This window comes from Polyodon spathula, chromosome 39 (assembly GCF_017654505.1).
Source record: "Polyodon spathula isolate WHYD16114869_AA chromosome 39, ASM1765450v1, whole genome shotgun sequence".
NCBI lineage: Eukaryota > Metazoa > Chordata > Actinopteri > Acipenseriformes > Polyodontidae > Polyodon > Polyodon spathula.
In genome coordinates this window covers 1,938,501-1,956,727 of record NC_054572.1, presented here as the reverse complement: position 1 = coordinate 1,956,727, position 18,227 = coordinate 1,938,501, and the positions used below count along the sequence as shown (strand labels likewise).

The 18,227-nt window shown below is 42.3% G+C and overlaps 1 protein-coding gene across 1 annotated transcript in view; it reads right to left on the bottom strand.

The window, feature by feature from the left end:
• Nucleotides 1-18,227, bottom strand: part of LOC121304735 (plexin-A2-like) — a 146,854-nt gene that overhangs the window by 117,685 nt on the left and 10,942 nt on the right. The window contains exons 2-3 of the mRNA XM_041236103.1: nt 7,115-8,420; nt 3,909-4,091 (exon numbers count right to left, since the gene is read on the bottom strand). Coding sequence (XP_041092037.1) covers nt 3,909-4,091; nt 7,115-8,317 — 1,386 coding nt within the window. The 5' untranslated portion in view covers nt 8,318-8,420. The remainder of the gene's footprint in view (nt 1-3,908; nt 4,092-7,114; nt 8,421-18,227) is intronic.

The following is an 18,227-nucleotide window of genomic DNA, read 5'->3' as shown; positions in this document are numbered from 1 at the left end:
AACATGCATGCATGCTCCTTTTAAAACAAGCCCAAATTGGTTTTATATATAAATGTATTTATCCTGGCCAGCTGTGTAGGAAAAACTGGAAAATGTACTATGGTGCACTACACTGATAACCAGAGCAGCCATGTGGAAGTGAACTGAAACTGCAGCTCCAGATTACAGGACAGTAATTACTCTGCACAGTAAGTATAAAAACAGTATCAGGCAAAAATAAGTGCTGTGCTTCAAGAGCTACAACACAGCTTAATGGGGTCTGCTTTAATGATCAGTGGATCTAAACACTGCCACCTCCTCTATGCAGTAAAATGGCTAGTGTGAACTCCCAAAGGGCGAGTCAGTGACTGTAAGCATTAGCAAGAACATGGCTTCATTAAGAGGCTTCTTACAACATGAAAGACAAAGACTTCAATTATACAATCCTCTAATGGTATAATACGCTTCTCTTTAGTGCATCTGGTTTCTGATTATCAAGTATTATTATTATTATTTATGGCTGAAAAGCAGATTGAATGGAGGCTCGGACAGCACTTGCAATAGGGAGCAGTGCACCTTTACGCCGTGAAGGATAAACGAATGGCTTGCCATAATAATCCTGGCAGCTCAGTGCCAGAGGGTCTCTCAGGACCCCTAGACCTCCAGCCCTCGCATTCCACTGAGTTTCCACAGATCCCACGAGGATCCCACTGAGAGAGGAATCAGCAGCACTCTCACAGGCTATACGAGACTGGCTCTGGTAATCCCCTTTCCTTGAGAACCCAAAGCCATTTGAAAGCAAAGCAACATCTAAAGCAAACGGTGGTGCTGCTGTGGACTTGGATGCAATGTACGGAGCAGCCAGTAAAAGGGCAGTCAGTTAATACACTGCAGTCCAACAGCTTTGCAGCTGCAAAGTTGCAGTGTTGTTGAACTGCATGTCATTTGCAGCTGCTGTGTTTCATTAGTGTTGTATATCCATCTTGTAAAGCAATCCAATTGTTACTGTATGCATTGATGCTTGCCATACAGCACTTTTGCATTTGATTGTGCATTTTTCTTTAATACAAACAAAAATCAATAAAAAACCAGACCTGTAGTAGGAACTGCCTGTCGGCAGGAGTTTCTGGGCATCCAGACAAACACCATACACTTTAAAATTGATTTTTCTTTTTTCTTTTTAAATTTGCAACTAAATTGAAACTCCTTTAAACGGACAATAACCCAGATTCAACGGTGTGGATCAGCTGAGTGAACTGCATAGATTGAACTGTACGACGCATGTATTCAAATCAATCAAAGCAGCCTGTGACACCATCTTTTTCAAATGCTTTTAATATATCTGTGACCTTTACGGGGTGGGATTCTAGTCTGATACAACTGACTTAGTAACTGTATCATTACCCCAAGGTTAAACCCTGTAGTAAACCACTGTTAGAAAGAAAGAAAACAGGAGCACCTACTCCTAACATCCTCCTTCTCTCTCACCATCTACCCTCCTCTCTTCCTCTCCTCTCCTCTCTCCATGTTTGGGAAGGCAAGGCGGGGGGGGGGGGTCGAATGGGAGCTGAGCCAATCCAATTATAGACAGCACATCTCTTGGTTCTCAATGCACTAAATTCACATTTCAACAGTGACTCCCTCTTTCCATTCACATGGTGGGGGAGGGGAAATGGGGAAAGTGACTGGAAATAAAAAAATAAAAGAATATTAAAAAAAAAAAAAACACAGGATAAACCATTGCTAAAACTTCAATCTAAGACCCTTACACGTGTGCAGTGCATCCAGTGTACACAGCAACACAGCACAGCTGTCTCTGATCAAAGAATGCAAAACGTTGCTTCTAATGTCATTGCTGCAGAAAGCTTAACTGATCTCTTGCAAGGAACAACACATGCATCATGCATCTTTACAAATTCCATTAAAGATACATCCCCCTCTCGTTCTTGACTTGTTATTATTATTATTATTATTATTATTATTATTATATAGCTGCTGTATGGACCTGTAAACAACTAGGAAAAGGACAGCATGTGCACTGCTTGGTATTAGGTTGGTATGTAAATAAGTGCACATGGAACCAGTGAAACATTTGTGCAGGTGATTAGCAGGACAGAAAAAGAGTCTTCTGGATGCTGACCACAAGCAGGTCAAATAAATTGGTTTTTGTTTTTTAAATTGGCTCCCATCCAGAACCTCTGACGCTGCATCTCTCCCTTTCTCTATCTGTCTGTCTCTCGCTCTCTCTGGCTCTGCTCCCGCCTCTCTCTCTCCCTCTGTTTCTCACTTTTAAGCAGCTTTTCCCCTTCTGTCCCCTGCTTTAGCAATCACAGGCTGCAGCTGCCGTTTCAGGGTTTTTTGTCACTTTTCAAAGCGCTGAATTAACAGAAGCACTTCCCTTCCGCATTCCAGGGCTTCCTCTGGTGGGATCTCTCTCTCCGTGTCAGAGGAAGCGATTGAAGTCCGGAGGACTGGAGTCCCTGGAGGTGGGGAGGCAGGCAGCGTGTGACACATTCCTCACCCCCGCGTCATGTGCGAAACACCGCTCTGACAACTCCTGAGATTTACGGTTTACTGTACTGCATTTGAAATCGCATTGGTAGAACAAGGGTCTGGTTTTATTATCGTGAGTCAAGAAGACATGAGTGTCCCAGAGACAGGAAAGGTGCAGAGTTACTCAGCTTTCATTCTGGAGCATAAAAAAGAAGAAAACTGAACACATGAGGAGAAAATAAAAAGGTGCAAGATTTGCACTGGCGAACAATGTACACTGAGAGGTTCTTAACTGTTATATTATCAGTAATCGTGGTTAAATTGCTTACTGCTCATGACGCAACACTGTCTTTTAAAACGATCTTTCGAAAAATATGCAAAATGTGGCACTGTATCAGCTGAACCAGTCAAACTCGCATTACCGGCTGTGGACCCTGTGTATACAGGGTTAATGTGTCCAATGTTAAAATCACATGTGTACACAGTGAGACCACTTTCAGATTGAATCAATCAGAGGCATTTCTAATTTAACTTCTTGTTCCGTGACTTCAAAAGAAAATTTGTCTCCGTGACAAAATGCATCCTGTCGCCTTTGCGTGAAATTCATCAAATCAATACCTGGTGGGTGGGAGAGTGGAGGAACGTGTGTCCGTCAAATATCTGCTTCTACTAGAGCTGGTCCTTCTTTGGATTAGAGGTATTGTCTGGGAGGCTGGTTTGCTCAGCAGGGAGGAGCCGGTTTGATCGGAACTACACTTTGAAGGTAGTTATCTCTGAACAACCCTGTGCTGTACACCCCGCACCACTCTGAACCCAACAATTAAACATGTTCTGTGGACTCAATAGATCCTGAAGATCTGCCCTGTAAACCAAACACCACCTTCTCCGAGTGATGGGGCAGCACCCCACACACTTCAGCAGTGTTACCCCGAGAGACTGCATTGAAATATCAGATTTTATCCTCTGCTTGCAAAACATCAGCAGTGTATATGGGTCAGAGATTTAGTCTGTCCGCGACTGTGCACTGCGGTACAAATTCAAAGTAAAATAAAAGACTTCTCTTTGAGATTGCAGTACAAAAATCAACACATCCAACATCCAAAAGGAGTAAAAGAGGTTAGGAGTAGATGTGTTCACCACGTAGACAGGCTGAGGGATACACCTGATCACTACACTAGGGTTCACACTTTGGAACCAAAACTCAGAGAAAGGTGGTCCCATTTTTTAGATTGCATTTCTGTTCCTAGTTTGCATTCAGCAAACCGATTCCCCAACCCTAACCACTGACCACTAATCCTAAAACTAAATCTGTGAGAACGTTTGTTTGGCGGGTATATTAAGGATGTAAGGTGAGTCAGCTTTCTTAAACAAACTTTGCTTTTAAGGAACCATGCAGACCAAACCCAGCTCCGCCCAGGAAGCCCTCAAAGCCTTACCTTCTTGAGCTTGCCGCTCTTGGTGCCCACGAAGGCCACACAGTATCCGCTGTACACGTACGTGGCCACCGCGGTCATGCGGTCCCGGGACTCCGTGAGCAGGGGGATTCCTTCCACCAGCTGGGAGCCCCCCAGTGGCTGGTTGATATCCAAGCCACAGAAATTGTCATCGATCGGCACTGGCTGCAATATAAAACAAAGGAACAGGGGGTCTGTGAAACGCTGTGCAGGGTGCAATACGATCACCTAAAAATGTGTGCTACATCACTGCTGCCCGGCATTTAGAAAGGGTACGCATCACTGGCTGTTTTTACTTTATCGTCCAGTTTATACAGCTACGGCCAAAAGCTTTCCATTTTCCTATAGAATTAAGATATTTTGCTTCATAAAGTCGAATGAAACCTGTTGAATAATGTTATGTTACACAGTAGTTTTCACAAACTGACAAAAAAATGTGAAATCAAACATTAAATACTGTACTGCTATTATGGCTTCTGGTAGACTTGTCCGATATCCTTTTTGTTGTTTATTTGATTACATGATGTTAAATAAAAGATAAATTATGTTCATATAGTTGGCTTTTTTTTTTTTTTTTTTTTTGTTTAATTATGTCACAATCCTACAATTCTAGATGATGCAAAACTTTTGGCCATAGCTGTACTTTAGAAATAGCACTTGCATCTAAATACTGTTACATTGCACTTCACATTGTACTAATGCATGTGTTAAGGGGTTCTCTTTCTGTATCGTTACCCACTCCTGAAAGGATATACTTAGAAGGGCAGGGTGGACTGAGCCAGCACTTCAAATAGGATGAGCTGATTTACCGAATAACAATACCTGATGAAACCAGCAATTTGGTTCAAATTTCTATGCAAAGAAAGTCTTGCTTCTAACCCTGCACACCCAGCTGATAAATGTGGGGCACAGGTGCGTTTTAATTAGACTTGTGAGACAGATGAGCATAAACGCTTCTGCGGTAAAAAAAACTTCCTGAAATTACTCCTGTACCAAATCTTTTAGCCAACCACTTTCTTTCTTTTAATAGGACAGCTTTGAGGAGGAGGACAGCAGTTCCGTTTTTTAATGAGCTGCAGCAAGGCTCTCTAGTTTATCAACACCTGTTGAGATGAAGCAGTGCACCGTTTTCAGAGGAGTTTTACTGTAATTTGAACAGCAGCTAGAGAGCAAGTTGGCTCAGTTTTAGGGGTGCTTATTGCAGATTAAACTTAAGCCAAGTAACAGCACTCTCTTAGAGGCCACTGTTCATGCCACAAGTGGTCTCTGGATAAACCAAGCACTTAACCAACACTGTCAATTCTGCCCTGTTAAAAAGCAACTTTTCTTCAAACCAGCAGCTAACCAAGCGTGTCCAATCCAACTCGCCTTCATGTATCAAAATACAACATACCCCTCTGCTCCAAAGAGCCCTCAGCACCGCTGGGTTGGTATCTAATTATCCATCTGTTTTTGTTGCATTTCAGATTTGCCTTTTTGGCTGTTGGTTGACGATGATATTCCCTCGTCTTGCAGCACACGATCCGGTGAGCGGTCGTGAGCGAGTGCGGTTCGATCCTTTGTGCGGTTCGTACATTGTGTCACACCGACCCACCTGCAGTGCAGCATCAGCTTCAATCTTTCCAACACGTTGAGGTTTAACTGATCCAAATAATGAAAGTTGTTGAAGCTGACAGCCTGGGATCCTTCAAGAAGCTGCTTGATGAGATTCTGGGATCAATAAGCTACTAACAACCAAACGAGCAAGACGGGCCGAATGGCCTCCTCTCGTTTGTAAACTTTCTTAAGATCCAAACACTGGTTAGAACATTAAAACTGGGTGAATTAACATTCCAAAAATACAAACTCTGCAACAGAGCTTGTCTGCCTCATAAGTATGTTAAAAAAGTAGGTAATCAATAAAACCCAAGACAGAGTTTGGTTGAACTGAGACACCCAGTGGCGCTTTGTGTGGCATGAAGGAGAGCCAAGTCCTTCAAGAAGTGGGTTGCCTATAAATGTAAAATATATTACCGCGATTAGTGATCCAGAGAGATCTTCTGTTGTGCTGATAATGGCCAATGGAATTCAGCCAGTTCCCAGTACAGTGGTGTAGTGGTGTTTCTACAGCATGTAAAACCACAGTGATAGTCTAGTGCTGGCTCAGCTTCATTGCTCAGTGCTGTAGTGGATTGTATGTTTTCTTTCATTGTATGGTTCACGCTGGTTTGTCTTTATATGACAATGAATAATATATCACAAGAAGAGTCAAATTCCACACATGCCCCTTGCCCTAGCTCAGAGGGAATTGTGAATTCTCTAACAGTGCCAAAAGGAGGAAAAGCTGGATCTGTGTACTTTAGATGGTGATCCAACGAATCCTAAAAAAAGGGATTTTTTTTTATATATATATATATATATATATATATATATATATATATATATATAGACACACACACACACACACACACACACACACAGGAGGACACCTTGGCAATTAGTCTGAATAATGCCAGTGGAAGCTTTGATTGCAGACGAGGCTCTCGGATGAAGCAGACTCCTGAATACCGGCTGCTTACTGAAACACAACGCGCACACAGTAGGTTTCCTTTGTCACTTTTCCTTTGAACTGTTCAACACTATATACAAAAATGAAAGCTGTTATTACTCCACAGGGCTTTGGAATTTAGAATGGAATGCACTCAAGGGCAATGGGATGCAAACAAGGACAAGTCAAGAACCGTAGGGGACCCGAAGGTCTTGGGAAGAACCAGATTAAAAGAACATATTCAGAAACAGCACTGTATTTTAGATAGATCGTTGCCAGGGTTTCTCGTTTGTTACGCTATCTAAAAGCAGGAGAGCTGATGCATTTTCATGGGATTTTCTTTACATGCATGGACCGTGTGCATGTATAATGTGTGCAGCCAGATTAAAGCTATAGTACATAATGGCTTATCACACTCTGTGCTTAAGATATTAATTAAATAAAAACACTTAAGGATAAAGCGATCAGCTTTTAAATTTACAAGAGGGTATTTTAAGCATGATAATATTGATTCCACCATATCCAGAGTAATAAAAAAAAAAGCACTGTAATTAAAAAAAAAAAAAAAAAAAAAGGTACACTGTGCTATGCTATAAGGTAGCCTCACTCAATCAATGACCCCTTTAGAACACCACTTTTCACACTGTGATCGAACACTTACCGCCTTGGTGCACTGGACCGCCTTCCCCAGCAGCCAGTTGAGTTCCAGGTGTCCCTCCCCCTGATAGCATGACTGCAGGCGCTCCTTGATGCGGGCGTTGATGTTCTTGATGGAGAAGACGCAGAGGGCAGAGTCGTCCGGGGGATGGTGGTACTGCTTCTGACCTTTGGAGAAGACTGTGAACAGAACATCATCCTCAGCCGAGATGTTGAGGGAGGCAGCCAGGAGCTCGCCAGGCTTGGAGAGGTAGGCGGCCTGCAGCAGGCGGTACTCCACGCCGTTTCTCACGCAGCCCACCGGCAGAGACACGTAGGAGTGGAACTTGTTGTCGTCCTTGCAGAGCCTCACAATGCGCGAGGTGTAGAAGAGATCGCTGGCGGAGGCTCCAGAGGAGACGCCCTCGGGGGTCTCCGGCTGGACCGTGAGGAAATAGACAAAGTTGCCACTGGCAAAGCCGTAGATGTAGAAGATGTCAAAGTTGGAGACCAGGGCCAGGGTGTCTGACGGGATCTTGATGAGCGAGGACAAGAAGTCGCTGTGCAGCTCATAGTCCAGCATGTCCGAGGACTCGTAATCCTTGGGCAGTTTGCGGCTGGAGATGGTTGGGAAGTAGTCCTGCTTGCCGTCCACTGCTGTGCCGATAAAGAGCGTGCCGTCCTCACCATGCGAGGGCACAATCACTCCGTACATGGTGCCCGTCTGGTTGACGCTTGACAAGTAGTGCTCCTTCTTGTGGGAGAGCTCCGTCAGGATGAAGAGGTCATCCAAGCGCAGGAGTTTGCAGACTCCCTGGTAGAGGCTTCCACAGGCTAGGAGGCGGTTCTGGGAGTAGTCAATGAGAAGCAGCTTGTTGACATTGTTGGTGAGCGTCAGGGGTTCGGTGCAGGGCTGGACAATCAGGGGAGGGTAGCACGATTTGTTGTCATCCTCTGGCCCTGTATTGTGGGACACCAGAAGGGTTAGGTTGCCAGACAGCTTATAGACCCAGTTGACACCACCAATGTATAGCGTCCCAGTCTTCTGGTGAACGGTCAAGTGGTTGAATGTCCAGTCCCGGTTCTTTGTGTGGAAGGTGCTGATGGGCTGGCTACAAGAATATTTGGGGGACAGTACAATCAAGAGGAGAAGGCTGACCACCAGTGACCAGAACCCCTGTACTGAGGGGCAAAGGAAAATCCTGTGGAAATCCTTCGTGGTTTCCATGATGGAGGGGGGGGGGGGGGGGGGGGGGAGAAAAAAGAAAGAAACTTTCTACAAGTCTCCACAAATCTTTTCCTGGTCTTGATTCAAGGGTCTTCACATGGTTCTAAAACAAAATGGAAAAAACAAAACAAAACAGTTAGTCAGTACAGTAAGCAAGAATACCAGTACAGACTCTTGTCTTCTCAGTTAGAAACATTATTAAAAACAAGATGGGAAAGATTACTCCTTTCACTTCCTCTCAATGCTCTGGGTTTACATGGGTTTCTCACCCTGTGATCCCTCGGTGTGAGAGACACAGAGATTGGGTCTGATAAGAGACAATACAAGGAAACATTAAAGAGAGAGTTCATCTGTGAACACTGGACGAGGTGCTGGGTATGATTAAGCAAACAGGGCACAGAAAAGAATCATGTAGTAACTATGGATTGAAGGCATACATGAACAGACTCACTTGCTCTTGATGTACGAGTGTCATGTGCAGGAGAAACTGTACTGTAAGCTGTGACTAGGACTCAGAGATGAACCACACAATGCAAACACTATCTTTTGGTCCATTAAAAGAGAAAGCAGAAATTGTGACAACAAGCAGACATATAAAGCAGTTTTAGGTTAGGGAAACTTACATGGTGAGACCGAAGACTAAACCCAGCAGGCAACCATGAGATATTTAAATCCATGACTTTCAAAACTCAGTAAATTATAAATTCAGAGTAACACAATATTGAGTCAAGTAGATCAGTTGAAATGTTTGTTGATTTGAGTTATATCTGTAGTTCTGATGAGATGTTAGAAAGCAGTAGGGTGAAAAAAACAACGTACGGTCTCTCTCAACAGGATATGTATACATCAGACAAATGATTTAATTCCACTTTGCAGAGATGCATAGATCTTTCCCCATGTGTCATAAGAAGTAAAAAAGAGAAATGCACCATGTCTGAGGAAGTGAGTGCTCCTAGTTAATTATCCCAGCCTTTGTTCAGAGGTCTGGGTCTTATAACCAGAACACAGTGAGAGCAAATGGGAAAACTGGTACTTCTCTGTTTTTCAGCCTCTTTATTGAGGTGTTCAAATATATGATCCCAATCTGTTAATTAGTCTGCAAAAAAGAGATTTGCCTTTTTTTCTTCCTAAATGATAGGATCCGGAAGGAATGAATAATTTCCAGTAGAGCAATCATTCTAAAATTAATCAGTTTGTCATTAGGGATGTGGGTCTAAACCATTTGTGAAAATGCAACTAAAGCAAAAGCGATTCTTCATTTATGTTATTAGCATATTTTACGCAAAGCCGATTTAAGAACCTAATTATGCAAACTAGCCATTCTAGAAAAAACATCAGTTCAAAAACACAGGGCCTGAGGACCAGCATGGCTAGCGGAATGGGACAAGGTATTAAACAAAGCACAGACCAAAATTAGTAAAGAAAGGCCAAACAAGCCAAGACTTAGAAATGCTATACCAAATCTGTCAGGTGACTCAAGGTCATATTCACAAAGAATTCACACCCATGTTTGCACCATGTTCTGTTAAAAGGAACAAAATAATATGTAACAACCAAGGAGCATGTCAAGTTTTATTAGAAGATTTGCAATTTACAGCTTATTTAAAAAAAAAAAACATAGGATAAATGCTCTGTCAATACAGCCCTTCTAGCCTACCTTGGTTTGTAAATCATATTTTGTTCTACTATAACCTGTCCTTTCCCGAATGAGGATGTCCCTTGCTGACCTAAGCACAGGTGCAGCGTCCCGGTCTGGCAGCACAGTTTAGCTCCTGCTTCTGCAGTTTAATATTTCTGTTTTCTCTTGTATAGTCAGCCTGAGCCAGAAAGCACTTGGTCATATAGAGTGCCTCATAAAATTCAGACTGTGGCTGGAATAGAAGAATGGCACAAGAAAGGCAGAGCATGCTAAGTGACTGGTGATCTTTTATCCAGACATTTTCCCCAAATTCGATTCTATTTAAATGTATCCGTCCTCTCTGGGGTTAAATATGAACCAGCTTGAATGCAGAGTAGTATTTTTATGCACCTGTACTTATGAATATTGATCTTGTACAGTTTTGGTGCAATGCATTGTTCTGAACTGGCGTCAGTGAGATCACGGCTCTGTGTTACCAGGTCCCAACTGGAAGAACATGGGGTAAATAGAGGGCTTCATCTGAACCTTTTTTCTTTAATGGATTAAACAGAGCATGCACACAGCTTTGTGTTGTCTCCAGTACAACCAGCATACTTTAAAGATCAAAAACGTGAACATAAAAATGAAGTGCAAAGATGTTTGATGGAATTGCCAATTGAAGGGAGAGGTCTCTTTACATGTTCAGGTACCAGTCTCTCTGATGCAGTGGACAGTGGCGTCAGAGGTTCACCAAAGATCCCAGTCAATCCTTTGATAAAAAGCAGCCCCCAGCTGGCACCCAAAGCCACTTTGCCCAGTGTTGCTTTCCTGGTTAACCAAGCCCTGAAAGCAATGCAAGATTCTATGCCTGAATGCCCCGGGTACACATTGCTCTCCGGAGCTTGGCAGAGGCATGGTGGCTGGCACCAGCAAGGTACCGGAAGGTAGAGAGGACTGACAGCTGTGCATGTGAAGCGTGCTGTACAGATGTATAAACTGAACCGAGAATATAAAAGGATACGGCAATGGATTTTAGGTTTGCCATTGGTGCAGCACAGCATGGTAGAGGTCTCAGCTGGTCTAATGGACTGCCCCATTTAGAGATTTAAGAGACCCTTAAAAGCTCTATAGAACACAGTGCCCTCAAAAATGAGTTTGTCTTTCCAAAACCCCTTATTAAAATCTAATACTACTTTCTTGAGTTCCTTATCGCACCCCCTTTTCATTACCCAATATAAAGCAGGCTTGAGTTGTCTGAAAAATATGCTGGGTAAGAAACTTGCTCACATCACTGTTCTGCATCATATTTGTGGACAAACGTTTCTGAATATAAGAAGCTGACTCAGCTGGAAACAAGAGTATTAAATGCTTGTTTCATTTGCAAGTAGTATACAGTTTACTGTGACTCAGCTTGTAGTTTACAACACATTTGTAATAGCATTTTTTTTTTTTTTTTTTTTTTTTTACTGTCAATGACATTGCAAAAATTTGTCACACATCGGTCTTATTAAGCGCTGTGGACAATGCTGCCAAATAAAACCTAACTGATGGATTCCAATGCTGGCGGCAGCATATTATTTAAGAGCCTTCAGACAGCAGTCACAACTCACTGGTGTGATAGGCGGAATCGTCCCTCTGCAAGATAAAGCTGGGAGGCATCATTCCCAGTGCAACAGCAATCTGACCAGGGCATGTGGAGGACAATGATAACCAATGGACTTGGCTTGATAATCATGGACCTGTATTTCATCTGCAAGGAGGATTTAAATATATTTCCAGCTCCAGTGACTCCAGCGGGAGAAGAAATTGGGGAGGGAGGCTTGGGGGGGGGGGGCACACTATTAATGAAGAAACAAAGACAGCAGGCCATTAAGAACAATCTGAAAATTAGTTTCACAGCACTTTTCTAGATGTAACTGGTGATTTAAAAAAATTATATATAACAAATTCTCTTCTACAAAGAGAGGCGATTTTTTTTTTTATTTGAAAAAGAGCAGTGCACATGAGGTTAGTCAATTAGTCTTTGTTCCTTCGATTGACCTTCTCAGAGAGAGATAATAAAAGGCTCTCAACATCTCAGGGATATTAATAATACCTTTTGTCTCTGCGTGAATTATACTGAAAGTGCATTCGTTCATGTTTTAAAGTTCAATCTGCTATTTTAGACCCAACCTTTCTAGTTACAGGATGAATCCTCAAGCTGCTTTTGTTACAGAACATTCATTTGTTAGTTTTTTCAGGAAAAAAATCGAACCTTTTTCCTCCAAGCACTGGCAGCAGTGAGAGTGGTTCTTTCCTGCTCGACTTCTAATATCCTGTCTTGCAAATTAATATTCTATGAGAATTGTATAAGCAGCCAACTTCAGTTCCCAAAAGCCTACTTCACGCTCAAGGGCTTGCTCTTATACTCTTAAGATCTTCTGAAGCCACACATACCACCTAATAACACCGGAGTCCAATGAACCCCAAGAGGCCACGTTTCCTCATGCGTGGGTCCATCCCGTGCTCAAGCACTCTGCCAAAGCAATTATATTTTTGTAATTGCACGCCAATTTTATGACAGTTCCCAATTTGCCATGCATAATCTAAATAGATAAACTCTCTATTCTGTAGATAAATCTCTACAGAATGCTACATGCTTGCAGTGCACCCCAAGCAAATGGAAGGAAATGACTGACAGCTGGGATCAGAGGCTTCTTCCACCATGTAGACGCATGTGATACCAACATGCTTTCCCCTGGTTTACAGGAAACACACACCAAGCCTTGAGTGGGATCCAGACAGTCGTTATCAACAGGGATGGCAAAGCCAGGCTCTTTATCTGCTGCTGGAATAATTCTAGCTGACACATGAGCTGCCATTAGATCAGCATGATGAACTTGTTCACAAATTACACTCTGCTCTGCATATGAGCTCAGGAAGCGGGGTAATGCATCAACAGCAGGGATGGAGATCCTGCCAGCCCTCCCAGGCTTTATACCGTATTCAGTACCATGTTTAACAGGGACCTGAGTTTCTGACCTACAGCAGGATCATCACAATTACACCTCCACAATCCGATGAACTCAATTACACAAGCAGTTATCTGTATGCGAAAAAGTGACAACAGTAGCTACACTTCCCTCCACTAAGTCCCACTACAGCAGAAGATGGCCAACATTTGAGATTGGATTCAACATTGAAGATCTTTATTTCTTCTGGTTTCTAGTCCTTAACCCCAACCACGAGACCACCTTGCTTCCATGTCACATACTCAGCGATCTGGACCCAGTAAACATATATCCTGGACAAAGCAGTCAAGTCTGATTTAGTCAGCTGGCTATAATTACAATTTATAATAAATATTATTATTTTATTTAATTTTTTACACTTATGTTTTATTCCGCTTTTTTAAAAATGTTTTAACCCACTTGTCAAAATAAAAAATAGAAAGTCAAGCTGAAAACAAACTCAGTGTTGATCCGATTGTCCCTTTATTCTGTACGCTCACCGAAGACAAAAAAAAAAAAAAAAACTATATAAAAAAACATGTTGCCTACTTGAAAGATTGATCTGCTTTTAAATAAATATTAAGCAGAGTGCTGAATTACAATTTTGCTTCGCTGGCCGATGCAGTCCCTGGAGAGATCAGGACATAATTGTCATTCTGATGTCTGTGGCGTGTGTTTTTTTTTGTCTCGAAAGACTCATTTAGTCAGTCAATTCCAGGACAAGCTCGCCTAGGCGGGGGGTTTGTCTTTTCTCATTTCGGCTGTCTGTCAAGCACCGAGCAGGTTGCCATTAGTGTTATTTCGTAAACCTGAATTATGAGTAAGAGTGAAAAAAAAAAACAAGTTAAAAAGATGTCAAGCCCATACAAGCTCTAATGTTATTAAGTGTAATTCTTAGCTCTGTATTGAAGCTGCATAACAAACAGCTGGAGGCCTGACTACATTATTTCTGTACAATGTATTTATATATAACCAGTTATTAAAGCAACCAGCAAATGGGTTTCATCTTATCACTTTATCCATTTGTATTTCTTTTCAGTTAACGCTGCAGGACACATCACGCAGCACTGCACGTTTTTCTCTGGATGTTGAAACTTTACTTACCCCCCCTTGAAACGATTTTTCAAGCACGAATTTAACTGGAAACCGCAAGATAAACCCTTTGCTGCATTGCATCCAGTATTTATTACAGGATTTTGTCAATTATTTCCATGATATTGTTTGTTTCTCATTAACATGGGAACCGTAAAGAAGACGTGCTGCTGCTTAGTAAATGCAGACAGTCCCTAAAACTGACACTGAAACCCACAGACCCGTGAAATCATTGTACAACCTGCAAAATAAAACTGATATGCAAGATCACAGTGTAGCTGATGGAAAAACTGAAGCTGGTCATTACCAACATATGTCTGTATGTGCACTCCATTCATTGATCGGTTCTTCCAATTCGTATCATTTTAAATTTAACCAATGCCGTTGTTTTCCTTCACTGATTCAAAATGTAATTTTTATAATTTTGGTCAAATTAATCAAGGAAGGTGGATACCCCGAAACTGCACCCCCTTGCTCTTCTGCAGCAAATAATCTGGACCAGCATTCCAGCTGATGAAACTTGGGGACGACCTACTTTGACCCTGTTCACTAGTGACATTTTTTATTTTGATTCTGTTCGTTTTAGGCGCCTTTTTTTGGACCTACTTTTATATATATATATATATATATACGTATGCATATGCATAAATACATAACAATACGAGGATTAATATTGTACATATCATGATCCGTGTCTCACTGTATACACTGCATAATGTTTAGCTTATTGGCACCTTTGCTGCCTAGGGACTTGATTTCAATCCATCTCAAGAATGCCCTGTCTTGGCCCAATAAAACTCAGCATGCCCCTCCCTGACTGGCACACAAACAGAGACATCATTATTTGGATTAGCACGACAGGCAGGGTGTTTTTTTTTTTAAACAGTTCTGCCAAAGCAAACTACAGAATCTAGTACTTTACATAATCATGTGCTACAGGCCTATCACTACCACCAATCAGCTTAAACCCCTTTGCTTATTTTGCCCCCGCTGTGCGGCTCTCCAAGCTCCTCAAAGCCCCTACAGCAAAGTACCTTCCACCTGCGATCTCAGCACAGAGCTACCAACGAGCCTGCAGATTACACTCCTGCAATCCAGCACTGAACCCTCCACCTGCGATCTCAACACAGAGCTACCAACAATCCTGCAGACTACACTCCTGCAATCCAGCACTGAACCCTCCACCTGCGATCTCAGCACAGAGCTACCAACGACCCTGCAGACTACACTCCTGTAATCCAGCTCTGAACCCTCCACCTACGATCTCAGCACAGAGCTACCAACGACCCTGCAGACTACACTCCTGCAATCCAGCACTCAACCCTCCACCTACGATCTCAGCACAGAGCTACCAACAACCCTGCAGACTACACTCCTGCAATCCAGCGCTGAACCCTCCACCTGCGATCTCAACACAGAGCTACCAACGACCCTGCAGACTACACTCCTGTAATCTAGCAACTAAGCTTCTTGAGCTCCTTTCACACTACACTCTTACATTCTGACCACGGAAACACCTTATTTTAGTTTCCACACTACAGCCCAGCACTCTAACCACTGAGCTACCCACTACCTTCAACACTGCAGCCTAGCACTCTAACCACTTTGCTCTGGTGCTTGAACCCACTTTCATACGGGCTGCATTCCAGTGGTACAAGTAAGAAGCTTGTATGCGAGGTATGCATGGCTGCACATGGCCAGAGAGAGCAATGGCACTTTGCATTTCTCTGTTTGTGCGACACTCAGCCTTTATCCTGAACAGCAGCCATCACTGAGAAACTATTTCCCACTCGCATGATGTGCCAGCAACAGCTCGCACTTCGTGTAATAATCAATTATAAGCCATTGCAATTAAATCAGCAAGCTTTCCATCCACAGTTGTTTGTGTAACGTTTTCTGTAAACAAAACCAAAAAGGTGACAGGGTGCTGCGTCAGCAATGCCTAAACAGATCTGGTACAGCAGCTAAACTGAGACAAGGAGACACAGACAGTCTGCAAAGGGCTTCTAGGCTCACAAACCATCTTCAGGAAATACTGCAATACTGTATTAACTGCACTATATGTGTTTTGAGCTTTTTCTACTGCACAGAACATACAGTAGTTTAGCAATATCTTTGTTACAACTCCATTCTAATTTGTTTACTTGAACCAATTTATGTGGAATGGGCCTCCAGGACCAGGATTGGACACCCCTAGTTTAACCTGGTGTTTGAAAGAGATGGCACCAGAAAGTGACAAGATAAAAAAGAGAAAGAAATCAAGTTAAAATGAATAATTAAACATAGAAAAGCAGTTTCTGATGTGTTTTCCAATGCTGTCGATGCAGTACTGGACCCTGTGGACTATTAATAGTCAAGAATCACAGTCTCTTTGTGGGATGCATTCTTTATTTGCTTTACAAATGAACTTTCCCCACGCCTGCCAAAGTAAGCCACATTTCATTCCTAAATTAAGCGTGTGTTTGCGCAGGGGAAGGAGGGAGAAGGGGGCATAAAACTCACTAGATTCTAGATTAACCCTTACAGCCACCTGTCTTGCTGTGATTTAACACCAGTCATGTGGGGCTGGCTGAACCACTGTGTTTATCAAGTTAGTAACAGTAACCGAGAAATGAGAGAGTTTGAAAGAATCTCCACGACTCCCAGTCAGCATTCTTCCCATGAGTTATGCTCTGCGGGAACTAAAACTCCCTGAAGACCCCCAGGAGCAACCACCACAAAGGGCTATCATTTATCAACATGAAAAGTCACCCAAACATGCACAGCTATTTATTATACTTGCCTCCAATTGCCCCCCAACACACACACACACACACACACACACACACACACACACACACACAGTCTCCAGTGGCCTGTTTCAGTGTTATATCTGTAATCTGTTACATATGTTTTCAGAGTCCAATCAGAAACCCCCCCAGCCCCTGTTTCTTTCATTAAGGGCCATTTCTTCATGTCACATAAGAGGGAAACTATAAAAAACATTAGAGAAGATTAACTAGTAGGAAGTATGATAGAGGAATTAGCTGAAACCATGTTCTTTTTTTATTGCATTTATGCTTAAAATGCACAGTACAGACACGCTTTACAAAGAATAACAGGTATTACCATGTAGAGATTTTACAGTTAAACAAGGGGATTACTTTCAAAGAATGGAACGCTTTAGAAAAAAATCTGTTCTTAAAATAGGGTCAGTGCCCTTTTCATGTAGCTATACCTTTACTTCAAGCACCAAATCGCACTGAGATGCAGAGAAAATCAGTTTGAATGCACTCTATCCTCATTATAGGGCTCTTACGTCTAACACTAGCTCTAACATACTTACTGGTGCTATTTACTAGCTCACAGTCACATTAAAAGCCCATTAAATCACCATTTAAACAAGACTCAACCCACTTACATTGCATAGAATATCTGCTTCCTAAAGACTGCGCTGGAAATGCGAGACTCGCTTTCAGGAAAAGGAGAAGCCCACAATGACCAGTATAATTGCATCAGAGGTGATAAAACACACCCGAATCAAGTCTGCTGCTTGTTCCTTTATCCAATATCTAGCTATCGGAGTAGAAAGCAGTACTAATGGGGATAAGTGCTGTGTTATGTTCAGATCAGAATTAAAGATGTGTCACGTGCCTGTCTGTCACAGTTGCTGCTAAGTTAAAGGTCTGGTATTTGCAGCCGCTGTTTAATGCAGTAACGTTTTATTTTGTGTGCTAGAAATAAGCTTTTTATTGTCATGTAATTACCCATATCTTGAAGCTCACTTACATGCTAGTGAACAGGCAATACATACACAATAGAGGCGGGTAGCAAATTTTCCATGTGCTGTATGTACTTGTCAGTTGCGTATGATTATTTATATTGGTAGATTCCTTCTCTAAAACACAGAGGAAGTAAAAACACAGCTGTTTAAAGCAATGTTCTGGAATATTTCCATTATGGTTACATTTCCATATTGCACAGTTATTGACTCTTAACAGGTAACTGAATGTCAATGACAGGGTAATTGCATGTCAAATGGCTTCTGCTATGCATGATAAGAGCTGTGTTTGATATTGTAGAGTTTCACTAGGGTATCCTGTTTTTTGTCTGGGCAGCTTATTTATTTAACTGGGAATCTAAACTACATTTGTGGGGTTTGTTTTTGTTCTGAAACCACAACACGGCCCCCACGTCAGACACTCTCTTGTTTGTTCTTGACAAAAGGCGT